Source organism: Diadema antillarum, unplaced genomic scaffold, assembly GCF_040938485.1.
Source record: "Diadema antillarum isolate AM-2024a unplaced genomic scaffold, OU_Dant_1.0 seq00001529_RagTag, whole genome shotgun sequence".
Lineage (NCBI taxonomy): Eukaryota > Metazoa > Echinodermata > Echinoidea > Diadematoida > Diadematidae > Diadema > Diadema antillarum.
In genome coordinates, this window is record NW_027272261.1 from 433,393 (window position 1) to 454,227 (window position 20,835).

At 38.8% G+C, this 20,835-nt stretch overlaps 1 protein-coding gene across 1 annotated transcript in view; it reads left to right on the forward strand.

The window, feature by feature from the left end:
* The window catches only part of LOC139710412 (isocitrate dehydrogenase [NAD] subunit gamma, mitochondrial-like), a 33,307-nt gene continuing 12,472 nt past the window's right edge, over positions 1-20,835 (forward strand). The window contains exons 1-5 of the mRNA XM_071622329.1: positions 1-13; positions 8,232-8,329; positions 8,791-8,979; positions 10,308-10,440; positions 13,067-13,200. Of these exons, the coding sequence (XP_071478430.1) occupies positions 8,304-8,329; positions 8,791-8,979; positions 10,308-10,440; positions 13,067-13,200 (482 nt within the window). The 5' untranslated portion in view covers positions 1-13; positions 8,232-8,303. The remainder of the gene's footprint in view (positions 14-8,231; positions 8,330-8,790; positions 8,980-10,307; positions 10,441-13,066; positions 13,201-20,835) is intronic.

The window sequence follows — 20,835 nt, forward strand, 5'->3', positions numbered from 1 at the left end:
AACTGACTACAGAGTAAGTCCTTTATGATGATTTAGTTTGGTTTGTTTAAGTTTATCATTTTGGGCTCATAAAATATTGCTCTTTGCCTTGCAAATTTGCAGTGTTGGCAAAAGTCATCAGCAATTACAGTCCCTCATTTTCTGTTTTTACTTATTGCTTTTTCTCTGTTTGTAATACACAATATTTTCAAGAATTCTTCAAATTTTAAGTGTTACTCATATTTTTATGCTTGTGATAAATCAATCTCACTACAGTACAAACTGTCATTCAAAATCACTTTTGTACAAAGACCTTACAAGATGTTGCCTACATTCTCAAAATCATTCTTCAAATACATGTATGCATACCTTATATATACAATACATACATACAATGTATAACCAGTGCATTGTTTAAGGTAGACCTCACAACCATTCTGATTGTGGATGAAAGAATGTGAATTTTTACTATTTTCAGGTCTTGTTTTCAATAGGAGTTTTCTATTTTTCTTGATAAGTTTACTACACACTCCTGTGGAAGCTGCTCTTTCTTTCCTACTTTTAAGCCAAATCATCCCCATTTTTCAGAACCAGCTAGAAAGGTTGGAAGATCTGTTAAAAGACAATGTGTATACACATTCGTTTTGGTACAAGTTTCAATACCCTTAATTCTTGCTGATTGATTTTAAATGTAAAGTTTAAAAATGTAATCTCCACTCACTTGACATTAAGCATCTAGATCTTTATAATGTTAGATTTATAGGAAAACACAATCTCTACAATTTTGATAGTGGACACAAAAAGGGACAGTGAAGTAAACTGTCAGGAAGTAAAAGTTCCATCAAAATCTTACATGTAGTAACAAAGAACAATCATAAAATCTAGGTTTCACATGTGTTTTCCAAATGTTTGATGCCATTACTTTACATCTACATGTAGAGTATAACAAGAAGATTAGGTGATGATGTCATTGCCATGCTACTCTTTCATTATTTTGCACATCAAGATATTATAGACAATTAGTGAACTTGTTTTATGAAGGCCAATAAGAAAGTAAGACAAAGACAAACAAAAAACAAACTCACAACGAGACAATTTTCTGCATAATTTGTTGGTTTGAATATGAAAGACTACAGGGAAAGCCATTTTAACATTATGAAACAGGTAATAGGCGAAGGAAGAAAACAAAAATGTTTTGAGAATCAAACCAGAAGTACAGAATTTCACTTCATATTTTTCAGTTTACCTCATAACAGCCTGGTGGTTATGCAGGCATCTTGCATTATTTATTTCTTGTGGCTCATGGGTGTGACATGCATCACCACTTTGCCCGACTGTATGGTGGTTGATAAACTTCAGTGTGGTCCATGGTTTTCGTAATACTAACAACATATGATACTTTACCAATGCACTTTTGTTTTGTATTTTTGAATTTGAAAATACAAATGAATGTATTGAACGTGTACATGTACCACATTATAGGTACTAGCACATGCTTTCTTGTCACACAGTGTAAATAATAGTCACTTACTCATTGGGGGTGTTTGATGAAGTGTGCTATGACACTTCTACAAATTTCAGTACACAGCTGTGGATGCAAGAACAAGTGACCTTGTAGAGTCATCTTGTTGTGTGCTTGCTTTCTAAATTCATGGAAGTTGCTGATCGAAGAGTAAATGTTTCATGATTAAAAAGGAGAGAAAAAAAAAAAAAGATGGCAGAGGCCAGACCACTATCAGCAAAGGTTTAAATTGACAAGAATGGTTCAGTGCACCAACAAATTTTAAGCTGAATAAAAAGTAGTGGTTTGTATTGTTACCCACGCCGATGAAAATCGGCAGGGGGTTATGTGAAGGGTTCCGTATGTTTGTTTGTTTGTTTGTTTGTTTGTTTTTTTGTTTGTTTGTTTGTTTGTTTGTTTGTTTGTGTACAAGATAACAAGAGAACGGGTAAACGGATTTGCACGAAATGTTATGGGGATGTTTGGATAATGGCAGGAAAGAATCGATTAGATTTTGGTGATAATCGGTTGACCCTTGCAAATTCTGTGTGACCTTGAAGTTTTGACTCCATGGTATAGTGACCACTCCGAAAATTTCCCGTTTCTCACTTTGCGATTTTCCGCTACCATACGAAAACATAAACTCCCAAACGATCCGACTTCGCTGCTCAAATGTTCGTAAGAATTCCGAAATTTACGTTTAGGCCTATTTGAGGGACTATGTCCTTCTAGATTTATGAAAGTTCGTTCTCCGTCATCACAAACTGGCCCGTATTTTGATGATTTTTCAAATTAACATTGATTGTTTTTTTCGTTGGAGGAGCATTTGCTCGGTCGCAGTCACACTGCACGATATGCGCGCTCAATGTCAATGCGTGTGCAAGGCCGCTGAAAATGCATCGCGCTCTACACTGTTGGTGCAAAATTGCATCGGGGACGTTGCGGCGCTCGTTGGTGGCCGAATACTGGTGCAGTAGACATTTGCATTCAACCCTTGCATTGAATAATTCCCGTAGACACTAATCATAGGGGTAATTGCCTAGGGGGTACTGGTGTACGTAAATTTTGTTTTTCTTTTGCGCTTTTGTGGATACCATCAAAGATCGTACACTCATACGGCCTTTAGATATCATCACACTCTCGGCTTGCTATAATCAAAATATCCCGCAAGAAAACGGCGTATTTCTCGATTTTTAGCGCTTTTTCGGCGACCCGTCGCGTAGACAATACTCTTAAAACTGGACTTAATTCGCGCGCGCTTGGAAAAGTTCCGATTCTGCACTTTTGACAGTGGAATTTGGGATTTTCGATGGATTTTTGGAGGAGACTTAAGGACTTTCCTGTACGTGAATGAGTGTTAATACCGTATGCGTAATGATGTGATTTGCGTGTGATGTGACTGTAGAACCAAAGATCGTACACTTCAGTGTACGATCTTTGGTAGAACTCACTGGCTGGTGATAAAGCACACTGGCAATTAAGTGGCCGAATTCTGGTAGATGACCGAATGCACATTATGTTTACCCCGACTTTGTACTTATAGGCGTGGGTCTGCCGCCTTTGACGGCCCCTCTCTAGTTTTTAGTGCAGTCTTGCCGTGCAACATCTTGTATCTTCCTTTCATTAGTAGTGTATCAGTAAATTTCTGAAAACTGTGTACTGATGAAAAAGGCGGAATTGCATTACCCATTTTCTTTAATGTTGAAGTATGACAAGTGATATGAAAACAATACATTGTATCCTAAATTATCGCACCCTAAACACTCCAAAGGATTCTGGAGAAACCACCACAAAATGAGATTTACCAAAGTCATTTTGATATCGCAATCTGGAAAAAAAAAGTACTGGTATCTTATAGTTCGAATAGAGATCAAAGTTATTTTTTTTTTGTATTTTTATAGAAAACCTTGTGTGTACATACATGTCAGGGGGCCAAGATTTTATCACAGAATTTAATGTTTCTGCTTTAAAAAACCAAAACCAAAACCAAAACCAAAAAAAAAAAGATTAACAGAAGTATGTGCACCTTGTTTGTTTAAGTCCTTTAGATGATGGTTTAACAAGCTTTTCATTGAAGCTTTTAGTATTATAGTGTAGATTTGAAGGTTTGACAGGAAGTGACACTATTTTCACATACGTATGCACACACACACACACACACACACACACACACTTAAGATAAGAACAATCTATTTGTGTGTTTCTGTGTTTTGTGCATGTTGCAGTGCTTTATAGTACAACTGTAGCAAAAAATTCCATTTCATATGCTCAATTCTTGCCATGTTACTGTTTCATGAGAACCACAGGTTCAGAGTTGATGATCAACATCTTGTTTACTTTAACTGATGAAGTATGAATTTATGCTTCGCTCTCTACCCCATCATCATAGTAGTCATTTTTTTAATCACAGAGATAATGCTTGCAGTGTAAACAGTGGAAGTTATCCAGACCATTTTTATCAGAAATTGGGTGTTCATGTTGTTTGTTTGGTTCATTTCAAAATAGTTAGCAGAATGTTTTTTTTTTTTTTCCAGCTGTTTATATTTCTGGAGCTATTGCTTCTGAATAAATGTGAACTCCTGAATATGTGTTTGCAAGCTCAACCTGTGGTTATGGTGCACAATAGTTGAAAAGAGAAGTGTATCCATTGTCAGACATCCAGTACCAATCAATCTAAATACCTGAAATTTGGGTAAGCCGATCCAATTTTGAATGTTACATTCGAGGAGTAGATAGTATGCATCAAGTTTGTGAAGTCTATAATATTGCTAGTACTGTAGCATGCAGCGGGCATGTTGAAAATAGAACTATTTCAAGCTTATCAAAACATGCATACATCTACATATGTGTATACTGTATAGATTAAGTGTATTGTTGCATTAAAAAAAAAAAAAAAACTTTCACTTGAGTTTCACTTGCCTTTCACACTGTTTCCTGAATGTCATATTCCATGAAATAAATTGTGATTGTTAATATTCAGCTTCATCAGAGACCAAGCATGTCTCAGCACATGGTAAGGCAGCCTCATATTATAGAGGACTTTCTTGTACACACCTCACACCTATCACTCACAGTCACTATCCATTGCGCTCTAATCACTATCAATCAGCATTTCACTGCATTCCTTTAATAGTGTAGTCATGTTTAGTGTGCCTCAACTAGCTGTACATGTACACTTTGCATAATTGGTGTTAATCTTGTGCAATTGTCTAAAAACCATGCAAAACTTTTGTCAATGCAATTAGTGTGTAGAACTTGTCAGATTAGGATCAGATTTTCCATTTCAGTGGTTGGATTAATGTTAATGCATGCATTTAAGTAAAACTTGAGATATGGGGAATAGCAGAAAGAGATTTGTTTGATTCATTGCATCTTTCATATAAATGACATACAATATCATAAATATTTTTGGAATGTAATGATCATAGTCATGCATTAGTGCAATTTATGTTAGATTTTTAGTAACTGTTTTGTGTTATGTACAATATGTTTGGAACAGTGTCAGTATTACTTTACTTCATAATTGCATTTGTTACAATACCCAAATTCTATTCAGCAACAAGTAATGTAATGTATAGTTTTGATTATTTATATCATTTTTCTCCTTTTATCAGTCTGACAGGTCAAATTGACGGTGTCTAGAAATTTGTAAATGATTGTGTTGGCAGAAGTGTATGAAATATTGCAGAAGCTAAATACTGGTAGGAGTTAATACACTTCACAGATACAGTAGAATCAATGAACAAAGTGGGGAATATAATCCCTTCGAACACATGTGTAAATATATGCTATACAACAGTCTAATCTTTTAAAATAAAACCATATACAGCATGTTTTGTGGTTTATGATGTAGAAGAGCTTTAAAAAAAAATATCAATAGAAATAGAGTTTAGTAAGAACTTGATTACATCCAAGCTTGGGATTTGAAAGGCAGAAGAAATCCTCTGAGCCTTGCATTCCCTTCAACTTTGGCCAGGTAGATGTTTGACAAGGAAATTTGACAGATGAAAGCACATTGCTTTTTTAATAGTGATTATTTACCTTTGTGTGATTGCAGTTAAGTAAGATTGTCAGGCTAAGGTATGAACAAGAAAAAAAAAAGGATGCTGGGATAGGTCTTTTGATGTCCATGCAGGATCTTTCCTTTTGGTATGAACCTTCACAACAAATTCAAAATATTTCATATGAAGAATCTTTCAAGATATACCTGTAGGCAAAACTGTTTGATCTTTGTAAGTGCTTTTGTGTTGATTTATGTACTGTCTCTTCTCTCTATCTGCTTCAATTCATTTTTATGAAACTTTTAGGGGATAATTTCTTGTTGTGCATTGTGCTATTATGATGGAGTTGTTGCAGTCCACAGTTGTATACAATATTCTCACAGCTACTATCACAATCATTATTACAGTACAAGAGCATACATATTGAATTTGCTTTATTTTTTTCCAAGCACAGCTAAAATATGTTTGGTTTGACATTAATGGATGCCTTCATATCAGCTGCAAGCTAGGCACTGTCCATAGTTGCAATGGGCATATCTTTGTAAGGATAATGTACACATTTCATTTTTATGAATACAACATTGCTGTAGCTATGGGTGCATTCGAGCACTCTCCTAAAGCGAAGTATACCATACCATACCCGCACCAGAGGAGCGCTAGAATGCTCCTAAAGTGTACTGTACCGTACTTAACTGAGCCAAAAGTGTACCGGTACCACTTCCAGATGTGCTCCTTAAGGGTACCAAAAGCATTCCAAAAATTTGCATGTGAAGAATGCGTGTAACATGCACATATGTCATAATGCAAAGAGTTCATTCTCTTTGTTCAGGACATCTGTATTAAGTAGTGCTTGCCAGGTGAATGACCCTCTTCGAAGTCTTGCTACAAAATGAGTGACCCCCTCTTCAAAATGTAAAACTAACTCATGAGGTACACTTTCTCAACAGAGTGCTCGAACGCCCCAAATCTGGCACAGGTCAGTACGGTACGCTTTGGTTCAGTTTACTCTGGTTCGCTTTAGAGCACTCGAATGCACCCTATGGATTTCAGTACATTATTTTCAAAAAGCATTCAACAATTCTAACTTTTAGACATTTAAAAATAAAATAAAGGCATGCTGGTGTTTCTTTTTTAAATTCAGAGATATGTATGCATGTTTGATGTACAGCATGAAAGCATTTTTTTCAAATACTGGATTTTATGATTTTTGTTTTGTTTGCATGAATTTACTTTATGTTGCCATTAGAATGTACACTTTGATGAAAATTTATGATTTTTATCATGTAACTATGAAGTGTTTTGAACAGTGTTGTATTATAAGTGATATATTTTAGGGGCTACTGTAATTCAGTGGTGTCAAGTACATGTAAAATACCACATTGTGCCTCATTTTTTACAATTTTGAATTTGCAAAGTTATGTGAATGTGTAAGGCATTCATCACAAGCATACCACCACTTTGTATGTTTTTGAAACAATCTTTGTATTGTGAAGCAGAAGTGTTTGAAAACTTTAATAATTATTAATTCTATCTTCTACTGATTAGGCTGATCGGTCAAGGAATTGTCTATCATTTGAATTAGAATAAAAATCATTATCCCTTGTATCATTATTATCAGCATTCAAATATTATTGTAGGAAGGGGTGACATGAAAAATCGGAATCTGTAGAGTGTGTTCATGCCATCAGCTTGCATCTCTGTACAATTTCAAAATTGTGAAAATGAGGCACTATGTGGAATTGTTTTTGCACAGGTCTGCATGAATGTTATAAACTCAAATACTGTTTTTCTTGACTTGTAACTTTATATACCAATCTGTCTGTGTCCAATGTTTCCAGTTATTTGATATCATGATAAAAGGATTGGGTCTGAAAAGTTCACATGACTATACTGTATTTTAGCTGGTGCAATGCAATATTATTGGAATGATCATGCAGTTATCTGCATTAAGAATGAGAAATAATTTAGATAGACATAAAGTATTATGACAAATCATCTGTGCCAGAAAATTTGCAATAAAAGTGTCAGTTTTCACTGAAGCTTGCCCCTAGATGATGAATCCTGTCCAAAAGGATAAGAATGGACATAAATGTCATTCTGAATTTGAGTTCATTAGTTTGTATCTAAGTAAATTTATTGATAAAAATGCAAAGCTTTGCCACTCAACATAAAAGTACTCCTTTCAGAGTAATCATGTGTAATGAATGGATGTCTGATGCAGTTTATAACCTCCTATTAGTTTTAGGAGTCTTAAAAAAAAAGAATATGTAATTCAAGAACGTACATAATGACAATATTCTATAAAGAAATGTAGTGAATGGTAGTCTTGTAAATGCAGTTTTTGTCTTTCACAAATTCCTCTCCTTCAGATACTCTACTACTCTACAGTGTACAGTGTATGGTTTTAACCAGTTATGTTCAACATAGCTTATATAAGTATGTTACTATAAACTGGATTGATATCTATAGCTTTAATGATTATTATGATGGTTATGATTGTGGGCATCACTATTATTATCATTATTTATACAATTATTACCATAATTATTAACATTATACAGTAGCCTGATGCAATACTAATTGCATAATGTACATGTACACTGTAGTCATTGGGATTTCCTTGTGAGCTGCAAAACACATAATTTAGGAGAGGACTTTGGAGCTGTAGAGACTGCTCTGTTGCATCTGTCATCTTTGTTAATGATGAAATGATTTGTGAAAATGCCCCCCCCCCCCCCTCTCATTTATAGCCTCCTCCTGCCTGCTATGGAGGTCGACATACAGTGACCCTTATTCCGGGTGATGGCATTGGACCAGAACTCATGCTGCATCTCAGACAAGTCTTCAGGTAATGCTGCATCAGGGTATTATTCTGGGGTTTGGGGAGTGTTCAAGCTAAGAATCGCTTTGTTAATTGTTCAAAGTTGAATGTTGGAGAAATATAGAAGGACGTACAAAAGAGAGAGTTTTGATGCAGTACTCTTGTTTCATTAATATTTTATGGAGTACTTCTGTATGCTTCATGCCTTGCTTATCATACGTTTTATATTTGTTTGTTTGTTTGTTTGTTTGTGTGTGTGTGTGTGTGTCTGCGTGTCTGCTCAGGCAGGAAATATTCTTTTTTAATTGTATCCATATTATGTGAATATTTTGTTACTTTGTATAATAATACCAGTTTAGATTACTGTATTCATATCATTGAATGGAAATGATTAAATTCAATGAAAAACAAAATATATTCCCTATTCTCTCTTCCCCCCCCCAAAAAAAAAAAACCCAACCAAACAAACAAAATAAACAAACACCCAGACATGCAGAAGCCCCAGTGGACTTTGAGGAGCACAGCCTCAGTGGGGAGTCTCAGGACAGTGCAATGAAGGACGTGGAGGCAGCCATCATGGCTGTTAAGAGGAATGGTGTGGCTCTCAAGGGCAACATCCACACTGACCTGGACAAATTCATGTTCACCGAAGAGAAGTCGATGAACGTCAAGCTGAGGTAAGATCCGTCCCCTGCTGATCCTGTGAAAGTCACCGGTATACTTCCTGTGATTAGACCCCCCCCCCCCCAATTCTGGTGGCCTTTCTAACCTCAACCATATTTTACGGTAAGCACTATTTGGTCACCCGTCCCGCTTCATCATGAATATTCATCATCTACGGGTATCCGTTATACCGTGGAAATACATAATTTTTACCTTTCCCGGCAGCGTTTTTAAGTTTCTCGGCAAAACTGAACATTTTTCCATCACCCGGCGAGACGTTTTTACATTCCCCGTTGATGCAATTTTTGACAATTTTACATTTCCCAGCGATACGTTTTTACATTCATATGGCACATATCCAGCGTTCTGCCATTTACTAGTACAGTATCTTACTGCCTGATGAATATTCATAATGAAGCGGGACGGGTGCCCAAATAGTGCTTACCATATTTTACCTGGAGATGTTTCTTGGTATGCTAACAGCACTGTATGAGAAATTCTAGTGTGTATCTCCATGACCATCTGGATTTGGAGTGAGAAATCTGTTGTTTGTATTTACAGCATTTTACATTCGCAACAGAAATCTTTTGTTTGTATTTACATCATTTTACAGTCATACCAAAGGCATCTGGCGGTTTCCTTGGGATATCAATACATAATTCTTATCTTGAATGTCACATCTGACTACAGATGTATGAATGCCATGTCAACTTTTCCTCTATCAGTTGTTAACAGTAGGCAAAACCTATTTCAGAAACCTCTCTTACCCCCCCCCACCCTTTCCTGCGAAGGATTACCTCACTGCTAACCAGTCATGCCGTTCTTGCATTCGTGCAGTTTTGCGGACATGAATGACATAACAAAAAGAGAGTGGAACTACTATCTATTGTCACATTAATGCGTTTGAATAGCATATGTTCACAGTGAGCTTTCTGCATTTGTATGCTATGATTCAGACAGAACAGGAAGCCAATTCTGGGCCCCGTTGCAAGAAAGTTGCAATCAATTACAAATAATTGCTAATTTTGAAACAACCATTCTGATTGGCTCAGGGTCTGCCCTATTAAGAAGACATGCATGCAACAATGATTTTGATTGGCCAGTGACAATCAGTTGCAAGTTGCGTTTAAACGCAAAGTTTCTAGCAACGGGGCCCTGGTCTGTGTTTGCTTCTGTATATAATCATAATGCAGAGCCATGACACATAATATTTGGAAATGTGCACCCTTTGTGAAATTTACTTCCCATACAATATTTACACAAAGTCAATGCAGGATTCGAAGGATGTCGGGTCAATAGATTGTGTCTCTATTAATGCTATGCTTTGGGTTCTTACCACCAGGGTGGGGCTGGATGTGTTTGCCAATGTGATCCGGTGTAAGAGCATCCCGGGTGTGAAGACGAGACACGAGGACATCGATATCATCATCATCCGGGAGAACACGGAGGGGGAATACTCAAGCCTTGAGCATGAGGTAAGGTGGACTGAGGTTACTCACATATCATCAATTAACTTACATTTTCTCTATCATTTTTCTTTTGCCACTTTTTATACAAAAACAAATGGCTATTAATATGGCCATCAGTGGACACACAATGTACTTTGTTGCACGAGACCAAAATCAATTTGGTACAGTGTACTTTGTAGACCACATCCTAAAATAATCGTCACATTATCCTAGAACTATTAAGATAATGCCATCAAGTTAGGATATGAAATACAAATATACTTACACAAAGATATTTAACATACATGAATGTAAGGACAAAGATGAAAAAGAAATGTCTGTCTCAGTTATGTATTCAAAAAAAGAATAAATGTATTGGAGACTGTCTTTCTATAGTGCATGAAGAATCTAGAGTTGTGTAGTTTACTGGATAGATTTCTCCATGATATGAGACCTCAGCAGAAACTTGTTGGCTCTGGGAAGTCAGATTGGTGAAAGGCTTGGTAGAAGGGAAAGCTTTCTAGATTTCTTGCACTGTAGGAGTGAAAATTGCTTTTCAAATAAAAATGTTCTTGTAGAGAGACCGGTAACGTACCACTCAGACATTTAGCATAGAAGATAAATGTTTATGAGGATGTAATCGTTAATTATCATTTACTTTTATTCTTGTTTGAATAACACAGAAGTTAAGAATATGAAATGTAAGTTATGATGTACACTGCAGTCTTTTGGAAGTGAGTTAAATATAGTGGCTCTCATGCCATTAATACTGTATATGCAATATATTTAGCGAGTCTAAATTTTTTGCAAATCGGGACTTCGCGACGATTTCGCCAGTGGTTAAAATCGCGATCGTGGAGTACTGTTCTGAACGGAGAAATGTATACGTGTGTGTCACATTCATGTGGGATCAGAGTTGTTATTTTGGCATTTTTTAATTTCACGAATAGCACCTTACTCTCACGAAATTCGCAAAAATAAAAAGCTCACAAAATATTCAGCATATACAGTAGTATATGACACGTGGAATGTAGCACATACATCACTTTTGAAAAGGGTTTACAAGCATTTACATCAAAGAGGAAGTTATAATGACATCGTGTAAATTTAAGAAAAACCCAAAGAAATTAGGTCAGTTAGTGAAATATAATGATTCTGCTCATACAAGGTCAAGATTGGATTCTGCTGGTACATGATGCATTGTGCATTAAATATTTTTGTACTACACACTGTAAATTACGATTAGGACATACACCTGTATACAGTATCAGTGAAGCTAGGTCATAAGAAAGACGGAATGGGATCTTTGTCTTATGTGCACTTTGTATACTGCTACAACTGTATGATAATCTACAACAATCAAAGCAATTTATCTTTCTGATCTTAAAGGAATGGTACAGTATTGGTGGAGATGAGAATTGGGCTTTTAACTTTTTGCGAGATACCAAGAAAACACTTATGATATAGTACAGAGCATACCATTTTAAGAGGAATTTAAAGTTTATTTGATAAAAATCAGGTTTGGAATGACTGAAACATCCAAAAACAAAGTAAAACAAAGCGATCGTAATAAAGTGTGGGTCCCACACTTTAGTAGAATCGCTCTTTTTGGGATATCTCAGCCATTTCAAAACCAATTTTCATGAAATAAACGTTGAATTCCTTATAGAAGTACATGCTCTTTCATATTCAATAAGAGGTTTATCATTATCTCACCAAAAAATGTTAGAAACCTGAAATTAGGTCTCAACCAAAACTATACGATCCCTTTAATGGCCTTCCTGTTCATACCATGCTTTATAATCTGTATTAGAATCTGTACTACTGTAATGTTGATGGAATGAAATCAGTGCTTTCCAGCTTAGTGTTGTTTGTTCAGTAAATTTTGCATGTAACAATATGAATCAGTGTCCATGTGTTAATTATTATTTACAGTAGGGGTAGCTTTGCTTGAGAACAAGTTACACTAATGCTACTAGAGCATAGTAGGAAAAAAATTTGGGTAGGACATAGAGTAAACTTGGACTACAGTTGTAGTTGCACCATGGTTTCAGCAGTGTTCATGGCAATGAATTATTCACCATGGTATTCCATTGTAGATGTCGCAGCAGCAGTATTCAGTCATAAATGTTTGACTGTGGTATCCCATTCTACACCTCACATTGGTGTATAGCCATGAATGATTTACTTTGGTATTCCACTTTAAACCTGGCATTGGTATTCAGCCATGAATGATTTATGGTGGTATCTCATTTCAAACCTCACAGTGGTGTTCAGTCATGGAGGAAAGGATATTGGTCTGTATCCCCATGGATTGAGGAAGTATTCCCTTTAACTAAACATCAAGAAAACAATCAAGGACCTGGTATCGCACTGGTATTGCACCACAGCTCCTCTGATATGTCATGTTGGAGAATTTACTTTCAAAACTGCTTTATTATGTCTCTGTATCCACGTCTCAAGCTGTTATTATTCTCCAAAATATTGGATTGTTTTCACTTGACTACATTCTCTTTCAGTAAAAAAACAACAACAAAAACCAAAAAACACCATGAGGTAGTTTGTGGTAGTGCAAATGTCAAAGGTTATGGACAGCATTATCCAATTTTCACAAACAGCATCCTGCCTTTCTTGACACCTCTCCCTCCGGCAGAATGTAGACGGCGTCGTTGAGAGTCTAAAGATCATCACGGCTGAGAGATCACGGAGAATAGCCAAGTACGCCTTCGACTATGCCGTCAAGCATAATCGCAACAAGGTCACCGCCATTCACAAGGCCAATATCATGTAAGTCGTTAGGTGTGTCTGAATAGATCACTTGCATAATGCAGTGGAATACGTTCGCAGTTCCTCACCGCAGGGCCATTCACGAGAATGTGGTTTAATTTCACAGAGACTTGTCTGACCTACTTTGTATGACAATGACGTTAGCAACATGCACTGTTGATGTACGACTCTGACAAAGAGCTAGCATCCTAATGCACCATCACTCTACAGTAACATCATTAAAGGCTCAGCACAATGATGCATGGCAAATGTCATGATGCACTGGGAGGGAGATCATTGCAAATTCCCAACCATTCTTTGTCGGAATGAGTTGAGCACAGATGTTAAAGGGAAACATCACTCCATTTTCAAGTAGACTTTAATGTTGACAGTAATATAAAGCTTCATCGAATCAGGCAAAAGAAATGGAGAAAGTTATGGAAGTTTCAGGTGGTAGATGGCTTTGCTCAAGACTGATATACTGATGATGATTATAGTTATAAATATGTAACGCACACCAGGCAATTATATCCCCTCCTAACAACTCTCGTGTTGGTTTGTATTTAGATGGGATGGGAATTTGATTTTCTTAACTCATGTTTACAGAAGGAGGTTTATTGATAATTCTTATGCAAGCAGATAGGAGATTTGTGAGGCAACAACACGATCACCTCATGTAATCTGTATCAAAGACTGACTGATTATAACTTTTCTCAAGAACTCTGAGACATTAGTAGGATTTTGTCACTTTTTGTGTGTTTGTTGCACTTTTTTAGGGGGGGGGGGAAGAAAGGGGTGTTGAGCACTTTTAATAAATTGTCAGTTCATCTGACATAACTCTCTATATCAAAGCAAACTGTTGCATAGAGTGGCATTTTAACTGCCTTCAGAAGAAACAGTATTTACTATTAACAATCTTCATCTACTTGGACTACTACTATACACCCACTGTGTCCAATATATAACTTTCCTGTTGAATGAAGTGATCATCTATTGCGCAAAATTGCACATTTTGGAACATTGCATTCATCTAGGCAGAAGTTTCACATGTCTGACATACATATATTCACATGAATATATTATTTCTTTATCGATGTGTTCTTTTATTTCATACATTGCGTTGTCACAAATGTACACACTAGTAGTTATGTACACGTACATGTATGATGTACTGTATGCCGGGCTGTTTTAATGTGTATGTACACAGGTGGACCAGATTAATGGAGAACATTCTATGTGGTATAGATATAGTACATACAGGCTGACCAGATAAGTGGAGAATTTTCTAGGTGGTATACAATGTAGCTATACAGTACATGCATGTAACAGGAAATACATTATAGCTCACTCAATCTAGAATGATTTCACCCATTCCAGAAAGTTCTGGGAAGTGCTTACATGTTTGGCTGAGTGAGGCACTGTCCCTGTAGCCCAATGTGATTGGTAGTTATTCTTGGTAATGATGTTTTGTACATAGTTAGGCAGTGAGTCATCCAGGTTTCCTGGAACTTGGACTGGCTAGTAGGTTGGAGAGAGTTATAGAATGTGCTAGAAGGGGGTGAATGGATAGTATATAAGCCAGAGAAATTCTGCAGTAGGCAGAGTACCCAACACCTCTGCTCTGAGAGTTACGTCACTTCTGGCTCTGAAGCGACTTGTTATAGTCAGTCCTGTGTTACCTGCTGACCTGTTATGTTTGTGGAGATAAGGCCTGGGAGACATTTTGCCTGCAGAGAATTAATGTGCCTTCATTGGACTCCATATTTTAATGTCAATGGACATTGCTACGGCAAAGCTGTGACGGGCTGGATTCATAGCTGGACAATATAAAGTGAATCATCATTCAACGCATCAACTGGACGTGGTCGTCACAACGTTTGGACTCTGCACGTTTCGCCGTGGACATATATCGTGGATTTTACCCCGGATCTATACCGTGGACTATCGTAACCTGCGCCTCTGGAGTTACGTCGGAGGAATCATTCATCGGTGCGTCGCGGATCATTCGTCTGTGCATCGAACATCGTATTTGGACACTTTCAAAGGATTATTTAATACGTGTAAGTGATTCCACTACCGATTTATAACTGTTTCTATTGATCATTGTTGTACTGATGTGACGCCAATTACCAGTCTGTACCACTGTCAATAAACCGCCTGAACATCAGTTGATTGTTTCTTTTGTGCGATCATTCTCGGAGTGATTTTGGTCGTAACAAAATTGGGGGCTTGTCCGGGAATTGAATTTTAAGCCAAAACTTAGAATTTGGAACGTTCCGGAATCCAGAATATTGGTACAGACAAAATACCAGTTGAGTTGATTGTTCAATTGTATACATGTATTGTGTGTAATACATTGTGACAATGTCAATCAGTACAATGGATGTTCAGGCATTTGTTCAGAGGACAGATTTGTCCCTCAAAGATTTGCAAAGGTTACGCAAATGTGATTTGATCGCTGTTGCACAGCATTTAAATGTTGATGTTCCACAAGGTGCTAGAAAGGCAGAGATTCTTGACTTAGTAGCTGGTCACATGGAGCTCAAAGAAGAAATTGACACTCCAGATCAAGCTCAAATTTCTGATCAAACACGGCTTGAACTTGCTAGATTGGAAATGGAGAAAGAGAAGATGAGATTAGAAATGAAGGAAAGAATAGAAATGAAGAGAATTGAAAAGGAAATGGAGCAACAACTGAAATTGCGTGAGATGGAATTGACTCATGCACAGACTGTTGGAAATCGTGAAAGGGCTCCCCTTGAATTCAATTTGGCCAAGAACATTCGATTGGTGCCAAAGTTTGAAGAAAACAGAGTTGATGCATATTTTGTGTCATTTGAGAAGGTGGCTAACAGTTTGAAATGGCCACAGGAATTTTGGCCCATGCTCCTTCAAAGTGTGTTTGTCGGCAAAGCAGCTGATGTGTACTCATCTCTCTCTGAAGAGCAATCACGTGACTATGCTACAGTCAAGAAAGCAGTGTTGAATGCTTATGAGTTGGTGCCAGAGGCGTACAGACACAAGTTCAGAAATTCGTACCGCAAACCAGGCCAGACACATGTTGAGTTTGCTCGTGAAAAAGAAATGATGTTCGATAGCTGGTACAGGTCCCTGAAAGTGGATCAGGACTTTGATAACCTACGTGAGGTTGTTCTCTTGGAAGAATTCAAAAAGAGTGTTGCTTTCAGTGTGAGGTCGCATTTGGATGATCACAAAGTGACAAGTTTGCATAAAGCAGCCTTGATGGCTGATGAGTATGAGCTGACCCACAGAAATGACAACAGACCACCTTTCAGGAATTTCTCTGGAAATAAGAGAGACAAAAATCAGTCGAGCAATCCAAAGAATGCTGGTCCTGAAAAAGGCCCGAGTTCTGAAACTTCATCGGCACCAAAGCCTCAATCTGACAAAGGGTCCAGTACAAGTGCAAATGTCATCAAATGTTTTCACTGTAACAAGACAGGGCATGTAAAGTCACAGTGTTGGAAGTTGCAAAACAAAACAAAGAAGGACTTGGGATTTGTCATGTCAAAAAGTGTCCTACCAGAAAACAGTGTCCCGTTCAGTGAAACACAGGCCATTGAAAGTCAATCTCCCAAATTCAAAGATAGGCTGAAGCAGGTGGATGAGAGCTATCGTAGCTTTTTGTTTGATGGTGAGGTGACCCCATGTACCTCTGGTGAGGCAGGTAAGCCAGTGGTCATCCTGCGGGATACGGGGGCCTCTCAGTCGTTGATGGTGGATGGTGGTATGACTTTTCCACCAGATAGTGCAGTGAATGCAAAAGTTTTGATTCAGACTGTTGATGGCAGTTATATGTCAGTGCTACTGTATAGAGTGGATTTGAAGTGTGACCTAGTTTCTGGTCCTGTGACTGTTGGAGTTGTTCCTGAGTTGCCTATGGCAGGCATTGACTTCCTGTTGGGGAATGACTTGGCTGGGGACAAGGTGGTTGCGTCTCCAGTTGTTTCGGATAAACCAGTGGTGGTTGCTGAAACTGAGCAGTTGCAGGAGGAGTTTCCTGGGATTTTCCCAGATTGTGTTGTGACTAGGTCTCAGGCTCGTAGAGCTGTTCAAGATGATGTGGATTTTGTTGATGTGGAGGAGAATTCCGGTGTTTGGTTGGCAGAAACCTTTTTCAAGGATTTGAATGATGGGGTTGCTGTATTAGGCTCCGAGGCTAACAGTGATGGGCTGTTTAGCAAGTCTTCCTTGGTTGAAGCACAGCAGGCAGACTCTGAGTTGAATGGCTTGTCTCAGACGGCGTGTTCTGAGGCTGAGGCTGAAAAGGTCCCTGAGTGCTATTATGTCAAAGATGGCATTTTGATGAGGAAGTGGAGACCTCCCCATAGGCCAGCTGATGAGGATTGGATGGTGGTCCGTCAAGTTGTTGTCCCTCCTAGTTACCGCGGTGAGATCTTGAGGATTGCTCACGAGTTACCTGTTGGCGGCCATTTAGGCGTCAGAAAGACAAAGGATCGGATCATGAGGCATTTCTATTGGCCAGGGCTGAATGTGGATGTGGCTGAGTTTTGCAAGACTTGTCACACATGTCAGGTGGCTGGTAAACCACAGCATTCGGTGAAGCCGGCGCCATTGATTCCGATACCTGCGTTTGAAGAACCATTCAGTCGGGTTCTAGTTGACTGTGTTGGACCTTTGCCTAGGACTAGGTCGGGTCACAAGTACCTCTTGACAATCATGGATATGTCTACACGGTTTCCAGAGGCTATTCCATTGCGAAATATCACTGCTAAGACTGTGGTAGATGCTCTAGTGCAGTTTTTCACTAGGTATGGGTTGCCCAAGGAAGTGCAGTCTGACCAAGGGTCAAATTTCATGTCAGGCATATTTCAAGAGGTGATGTATCGTTTGGGTGTGAAGCAGCTGAAGTCGTCAGCTTATCATCCCCAGTCCCAAGGTGCGTTGGAGCGCTACCACCAGACCCTAAAGACAATGATTAGGGCGTTCTGTGAGGAGTATCCCGAGGATTGGGATAAGGGCATCCCTTTCCTACTGTTCGCAACGAGGGACTCCCCAAATGAGTCGACGGGTTTCAGCCCATTTGAGTTGGTGTACGGTCATGAAGTTAGGGGCCCACTGAAGCTCATCAAAGAGAAATTCATGACTGAGGATGATGAGGTCCACCTACTTGACTATGTGTCAAAGTTTCGTGAAAGGCTTTCAAAGGCTTGTGAGGTAGCTAGGGAACACTTGAAAGTGTCACAAGACTCTATGAAGAGAAAGGCAGACAAAAATGCCAAAGCCCGAACTTTCAACCCAGGTGACAAAGTTCTTGTACTGCTGCCCATACAAGGTGAACCACTGAAAGCCAAGTTCAGTGGCCCGTACTCTGTCAAAAAGAAACTCAATGATGTGAACTATGTGATCAGTACGCCAGACAGACGCAAAGATCAGAGGGTGTGTCATGTAAACATGCTGAAAGAGTACTATGAGAGAAAGGCTGGTCAGCCGGTAGGCGTAGCTCAGGTGGTAGAAGAGGAAGTAGAGGAAGAGGGAGAAGCTCAAGATGAGCATGGAAGTGAGCCCTCTAGTGCCAGGTTGTCTAACTCAGAGATGTTAGGGAAAGTAGATGAGGCACTGAACTACCTACCTGAAAATCAGAGGAAAGATGTGACTAGTCTGTTACATGAGTACAAAGAACTGTGTAAAGACAAACCAGGCTGCACCCCTCTGGCTGTACATGATGTTGATGTGGGAGATGCTGACCCTATCAAGCAAAACCCTTACAGACTAAACCCGAGCAAACTACAAAAAGTAAGGGAAGAGGTTCAATACATGCTAGACAATGACATAATAGAACCTAGTAAAAGCAGTTGGAGCTCCCCAATCGTCATGGTGCCCAAACCGGATGGGTCTCAAAGATTCTGTATAGATTACCGAAAGGTGAATGCCGTGACAAAAACAGATTCTTTCCCCATTCCCAGACTTGAAGACTGCATTGACAGGGTCGGCAATTCTGCATATGTCAGTAAAATAGACCTTCTAAAGGGATACTGGCAAGTGCCCTTGACCGACAAAGCCAGAGAGATTTCTGCCTTTGCTACACCAGATGGCTTGTTCCAATGCAAAGTAATGCCATTCGGCATGAAAAATGCTCCAGCCACCTTCCAACGGCTGACAAACCAAATCATTGCCGGACTTGACCACTGTGTAGTATACATTGATGACATCCTAGTGTATAGTGACACGTGGGAGGAGCACATTACACACTTGCGGCAACTTTTCAATCGACTCAAGGAGGCCGGATTGGTGATTAATCTGGCAAAGAGTGAATTTGCAAAGGCCAAAGTGGTGTATCTCGGGCATGTAGTCGGTCAGGGACAAGTATTGCCAAGAGAAGCCAAGGTAGAGGCTATACTAGGCTTTCCCATCCCCCAATCCAAGAAGGAGTTGCTCAGATTTCTGGGCATGGCTGGTTTCTACAGGAAATTTGTACCGAATTTCAGCACTGTAGTCACCCCCCTAACAAACCTGCTGAAGGGCAAGGCAAAGTACACCTGGACTGATGAGTGTCAAAGAGCCTTCGAGAAACTAAAGGCAGTCCTTGCTAATGAGCCTGTTTTGGCAGCTCCTGACTTCGCAAAGCCATTCAAGGTGGCAATAGATGCTAGCGATGTAGGAGTGGGAGCGGTTTTGCTCCAAGAAGATGAAGAAGGCACTGAACGACCAGTTAGCTACTTCTCCAAAAAATTGAACACATACCAGAAGAAGTACTCCACAATTGAGAAGGAGGCTCTCAGTCTCATCCTTGCCCTCCAGCAATACGAAGTGTACTTGACAAATAGCAAAGGGGAGATCACGGTCTATACTGACCACAACCCCTTGGTCTTTTTAGACCGGTTCAAAATGAAGAACAACAGGTTGTTCAGATGGAGCATGATGACGCAGCCATATGCACTCAAAATCAAACATGTGGCAGGCAAAAACAATGTAATTGCCGACGCTCTGTCAAGAGTGTAACTTGAAGAGAGTATCAAAGGTGAAAAGTTTTCACCGCGTATCATTTCCAGTGTATGTGTTTAGCATATTCATTAATGTGTGCAAAACAGTTTGATATGATTGTATAAGCTCAGAGAATCTAAGCAATATCATTGTAAATAGTATCCATGAAAAGAGAACATGGAATTAATACAGCTATCCAAAAGGCATGTGATAGTATGTGATTATTGTTGCTTGACTTGGACTTTACCTCACATTCGTTGCAAATAACAATGAGAAATTGTGAAGGTAAAAGAAACCCTTGCTACAGCAAGGCTTTCTTTTTCCCATGGGGGATGGTGTCACAAATGTACACACTAGTAGTTATGTACACGTACATGTATGATGTACTGTATGCCGGGCTGTTTTAATGTGTATGTACACAGGTGGACCAGATTAATGGAGAACATTCTATGTGGTATAGATATAGTACATACAGGCTGACCAGATAAGTGGAGAATTTTCTAGGTGGTATACAATGTAGCTATACAGTACATGCATGTAACAGGAAATACATTATAGCTCACTCAATCTAGAATGATTTCACCCATTCCAGAAAGTTCTGGGAAGTGCTTACATGTTTGGCTGAGTGAGGCACTGTCCCTGTAGCCCAATGTGATTGGTAGTTATTCTTGGTAATGATGTTTTGTACAT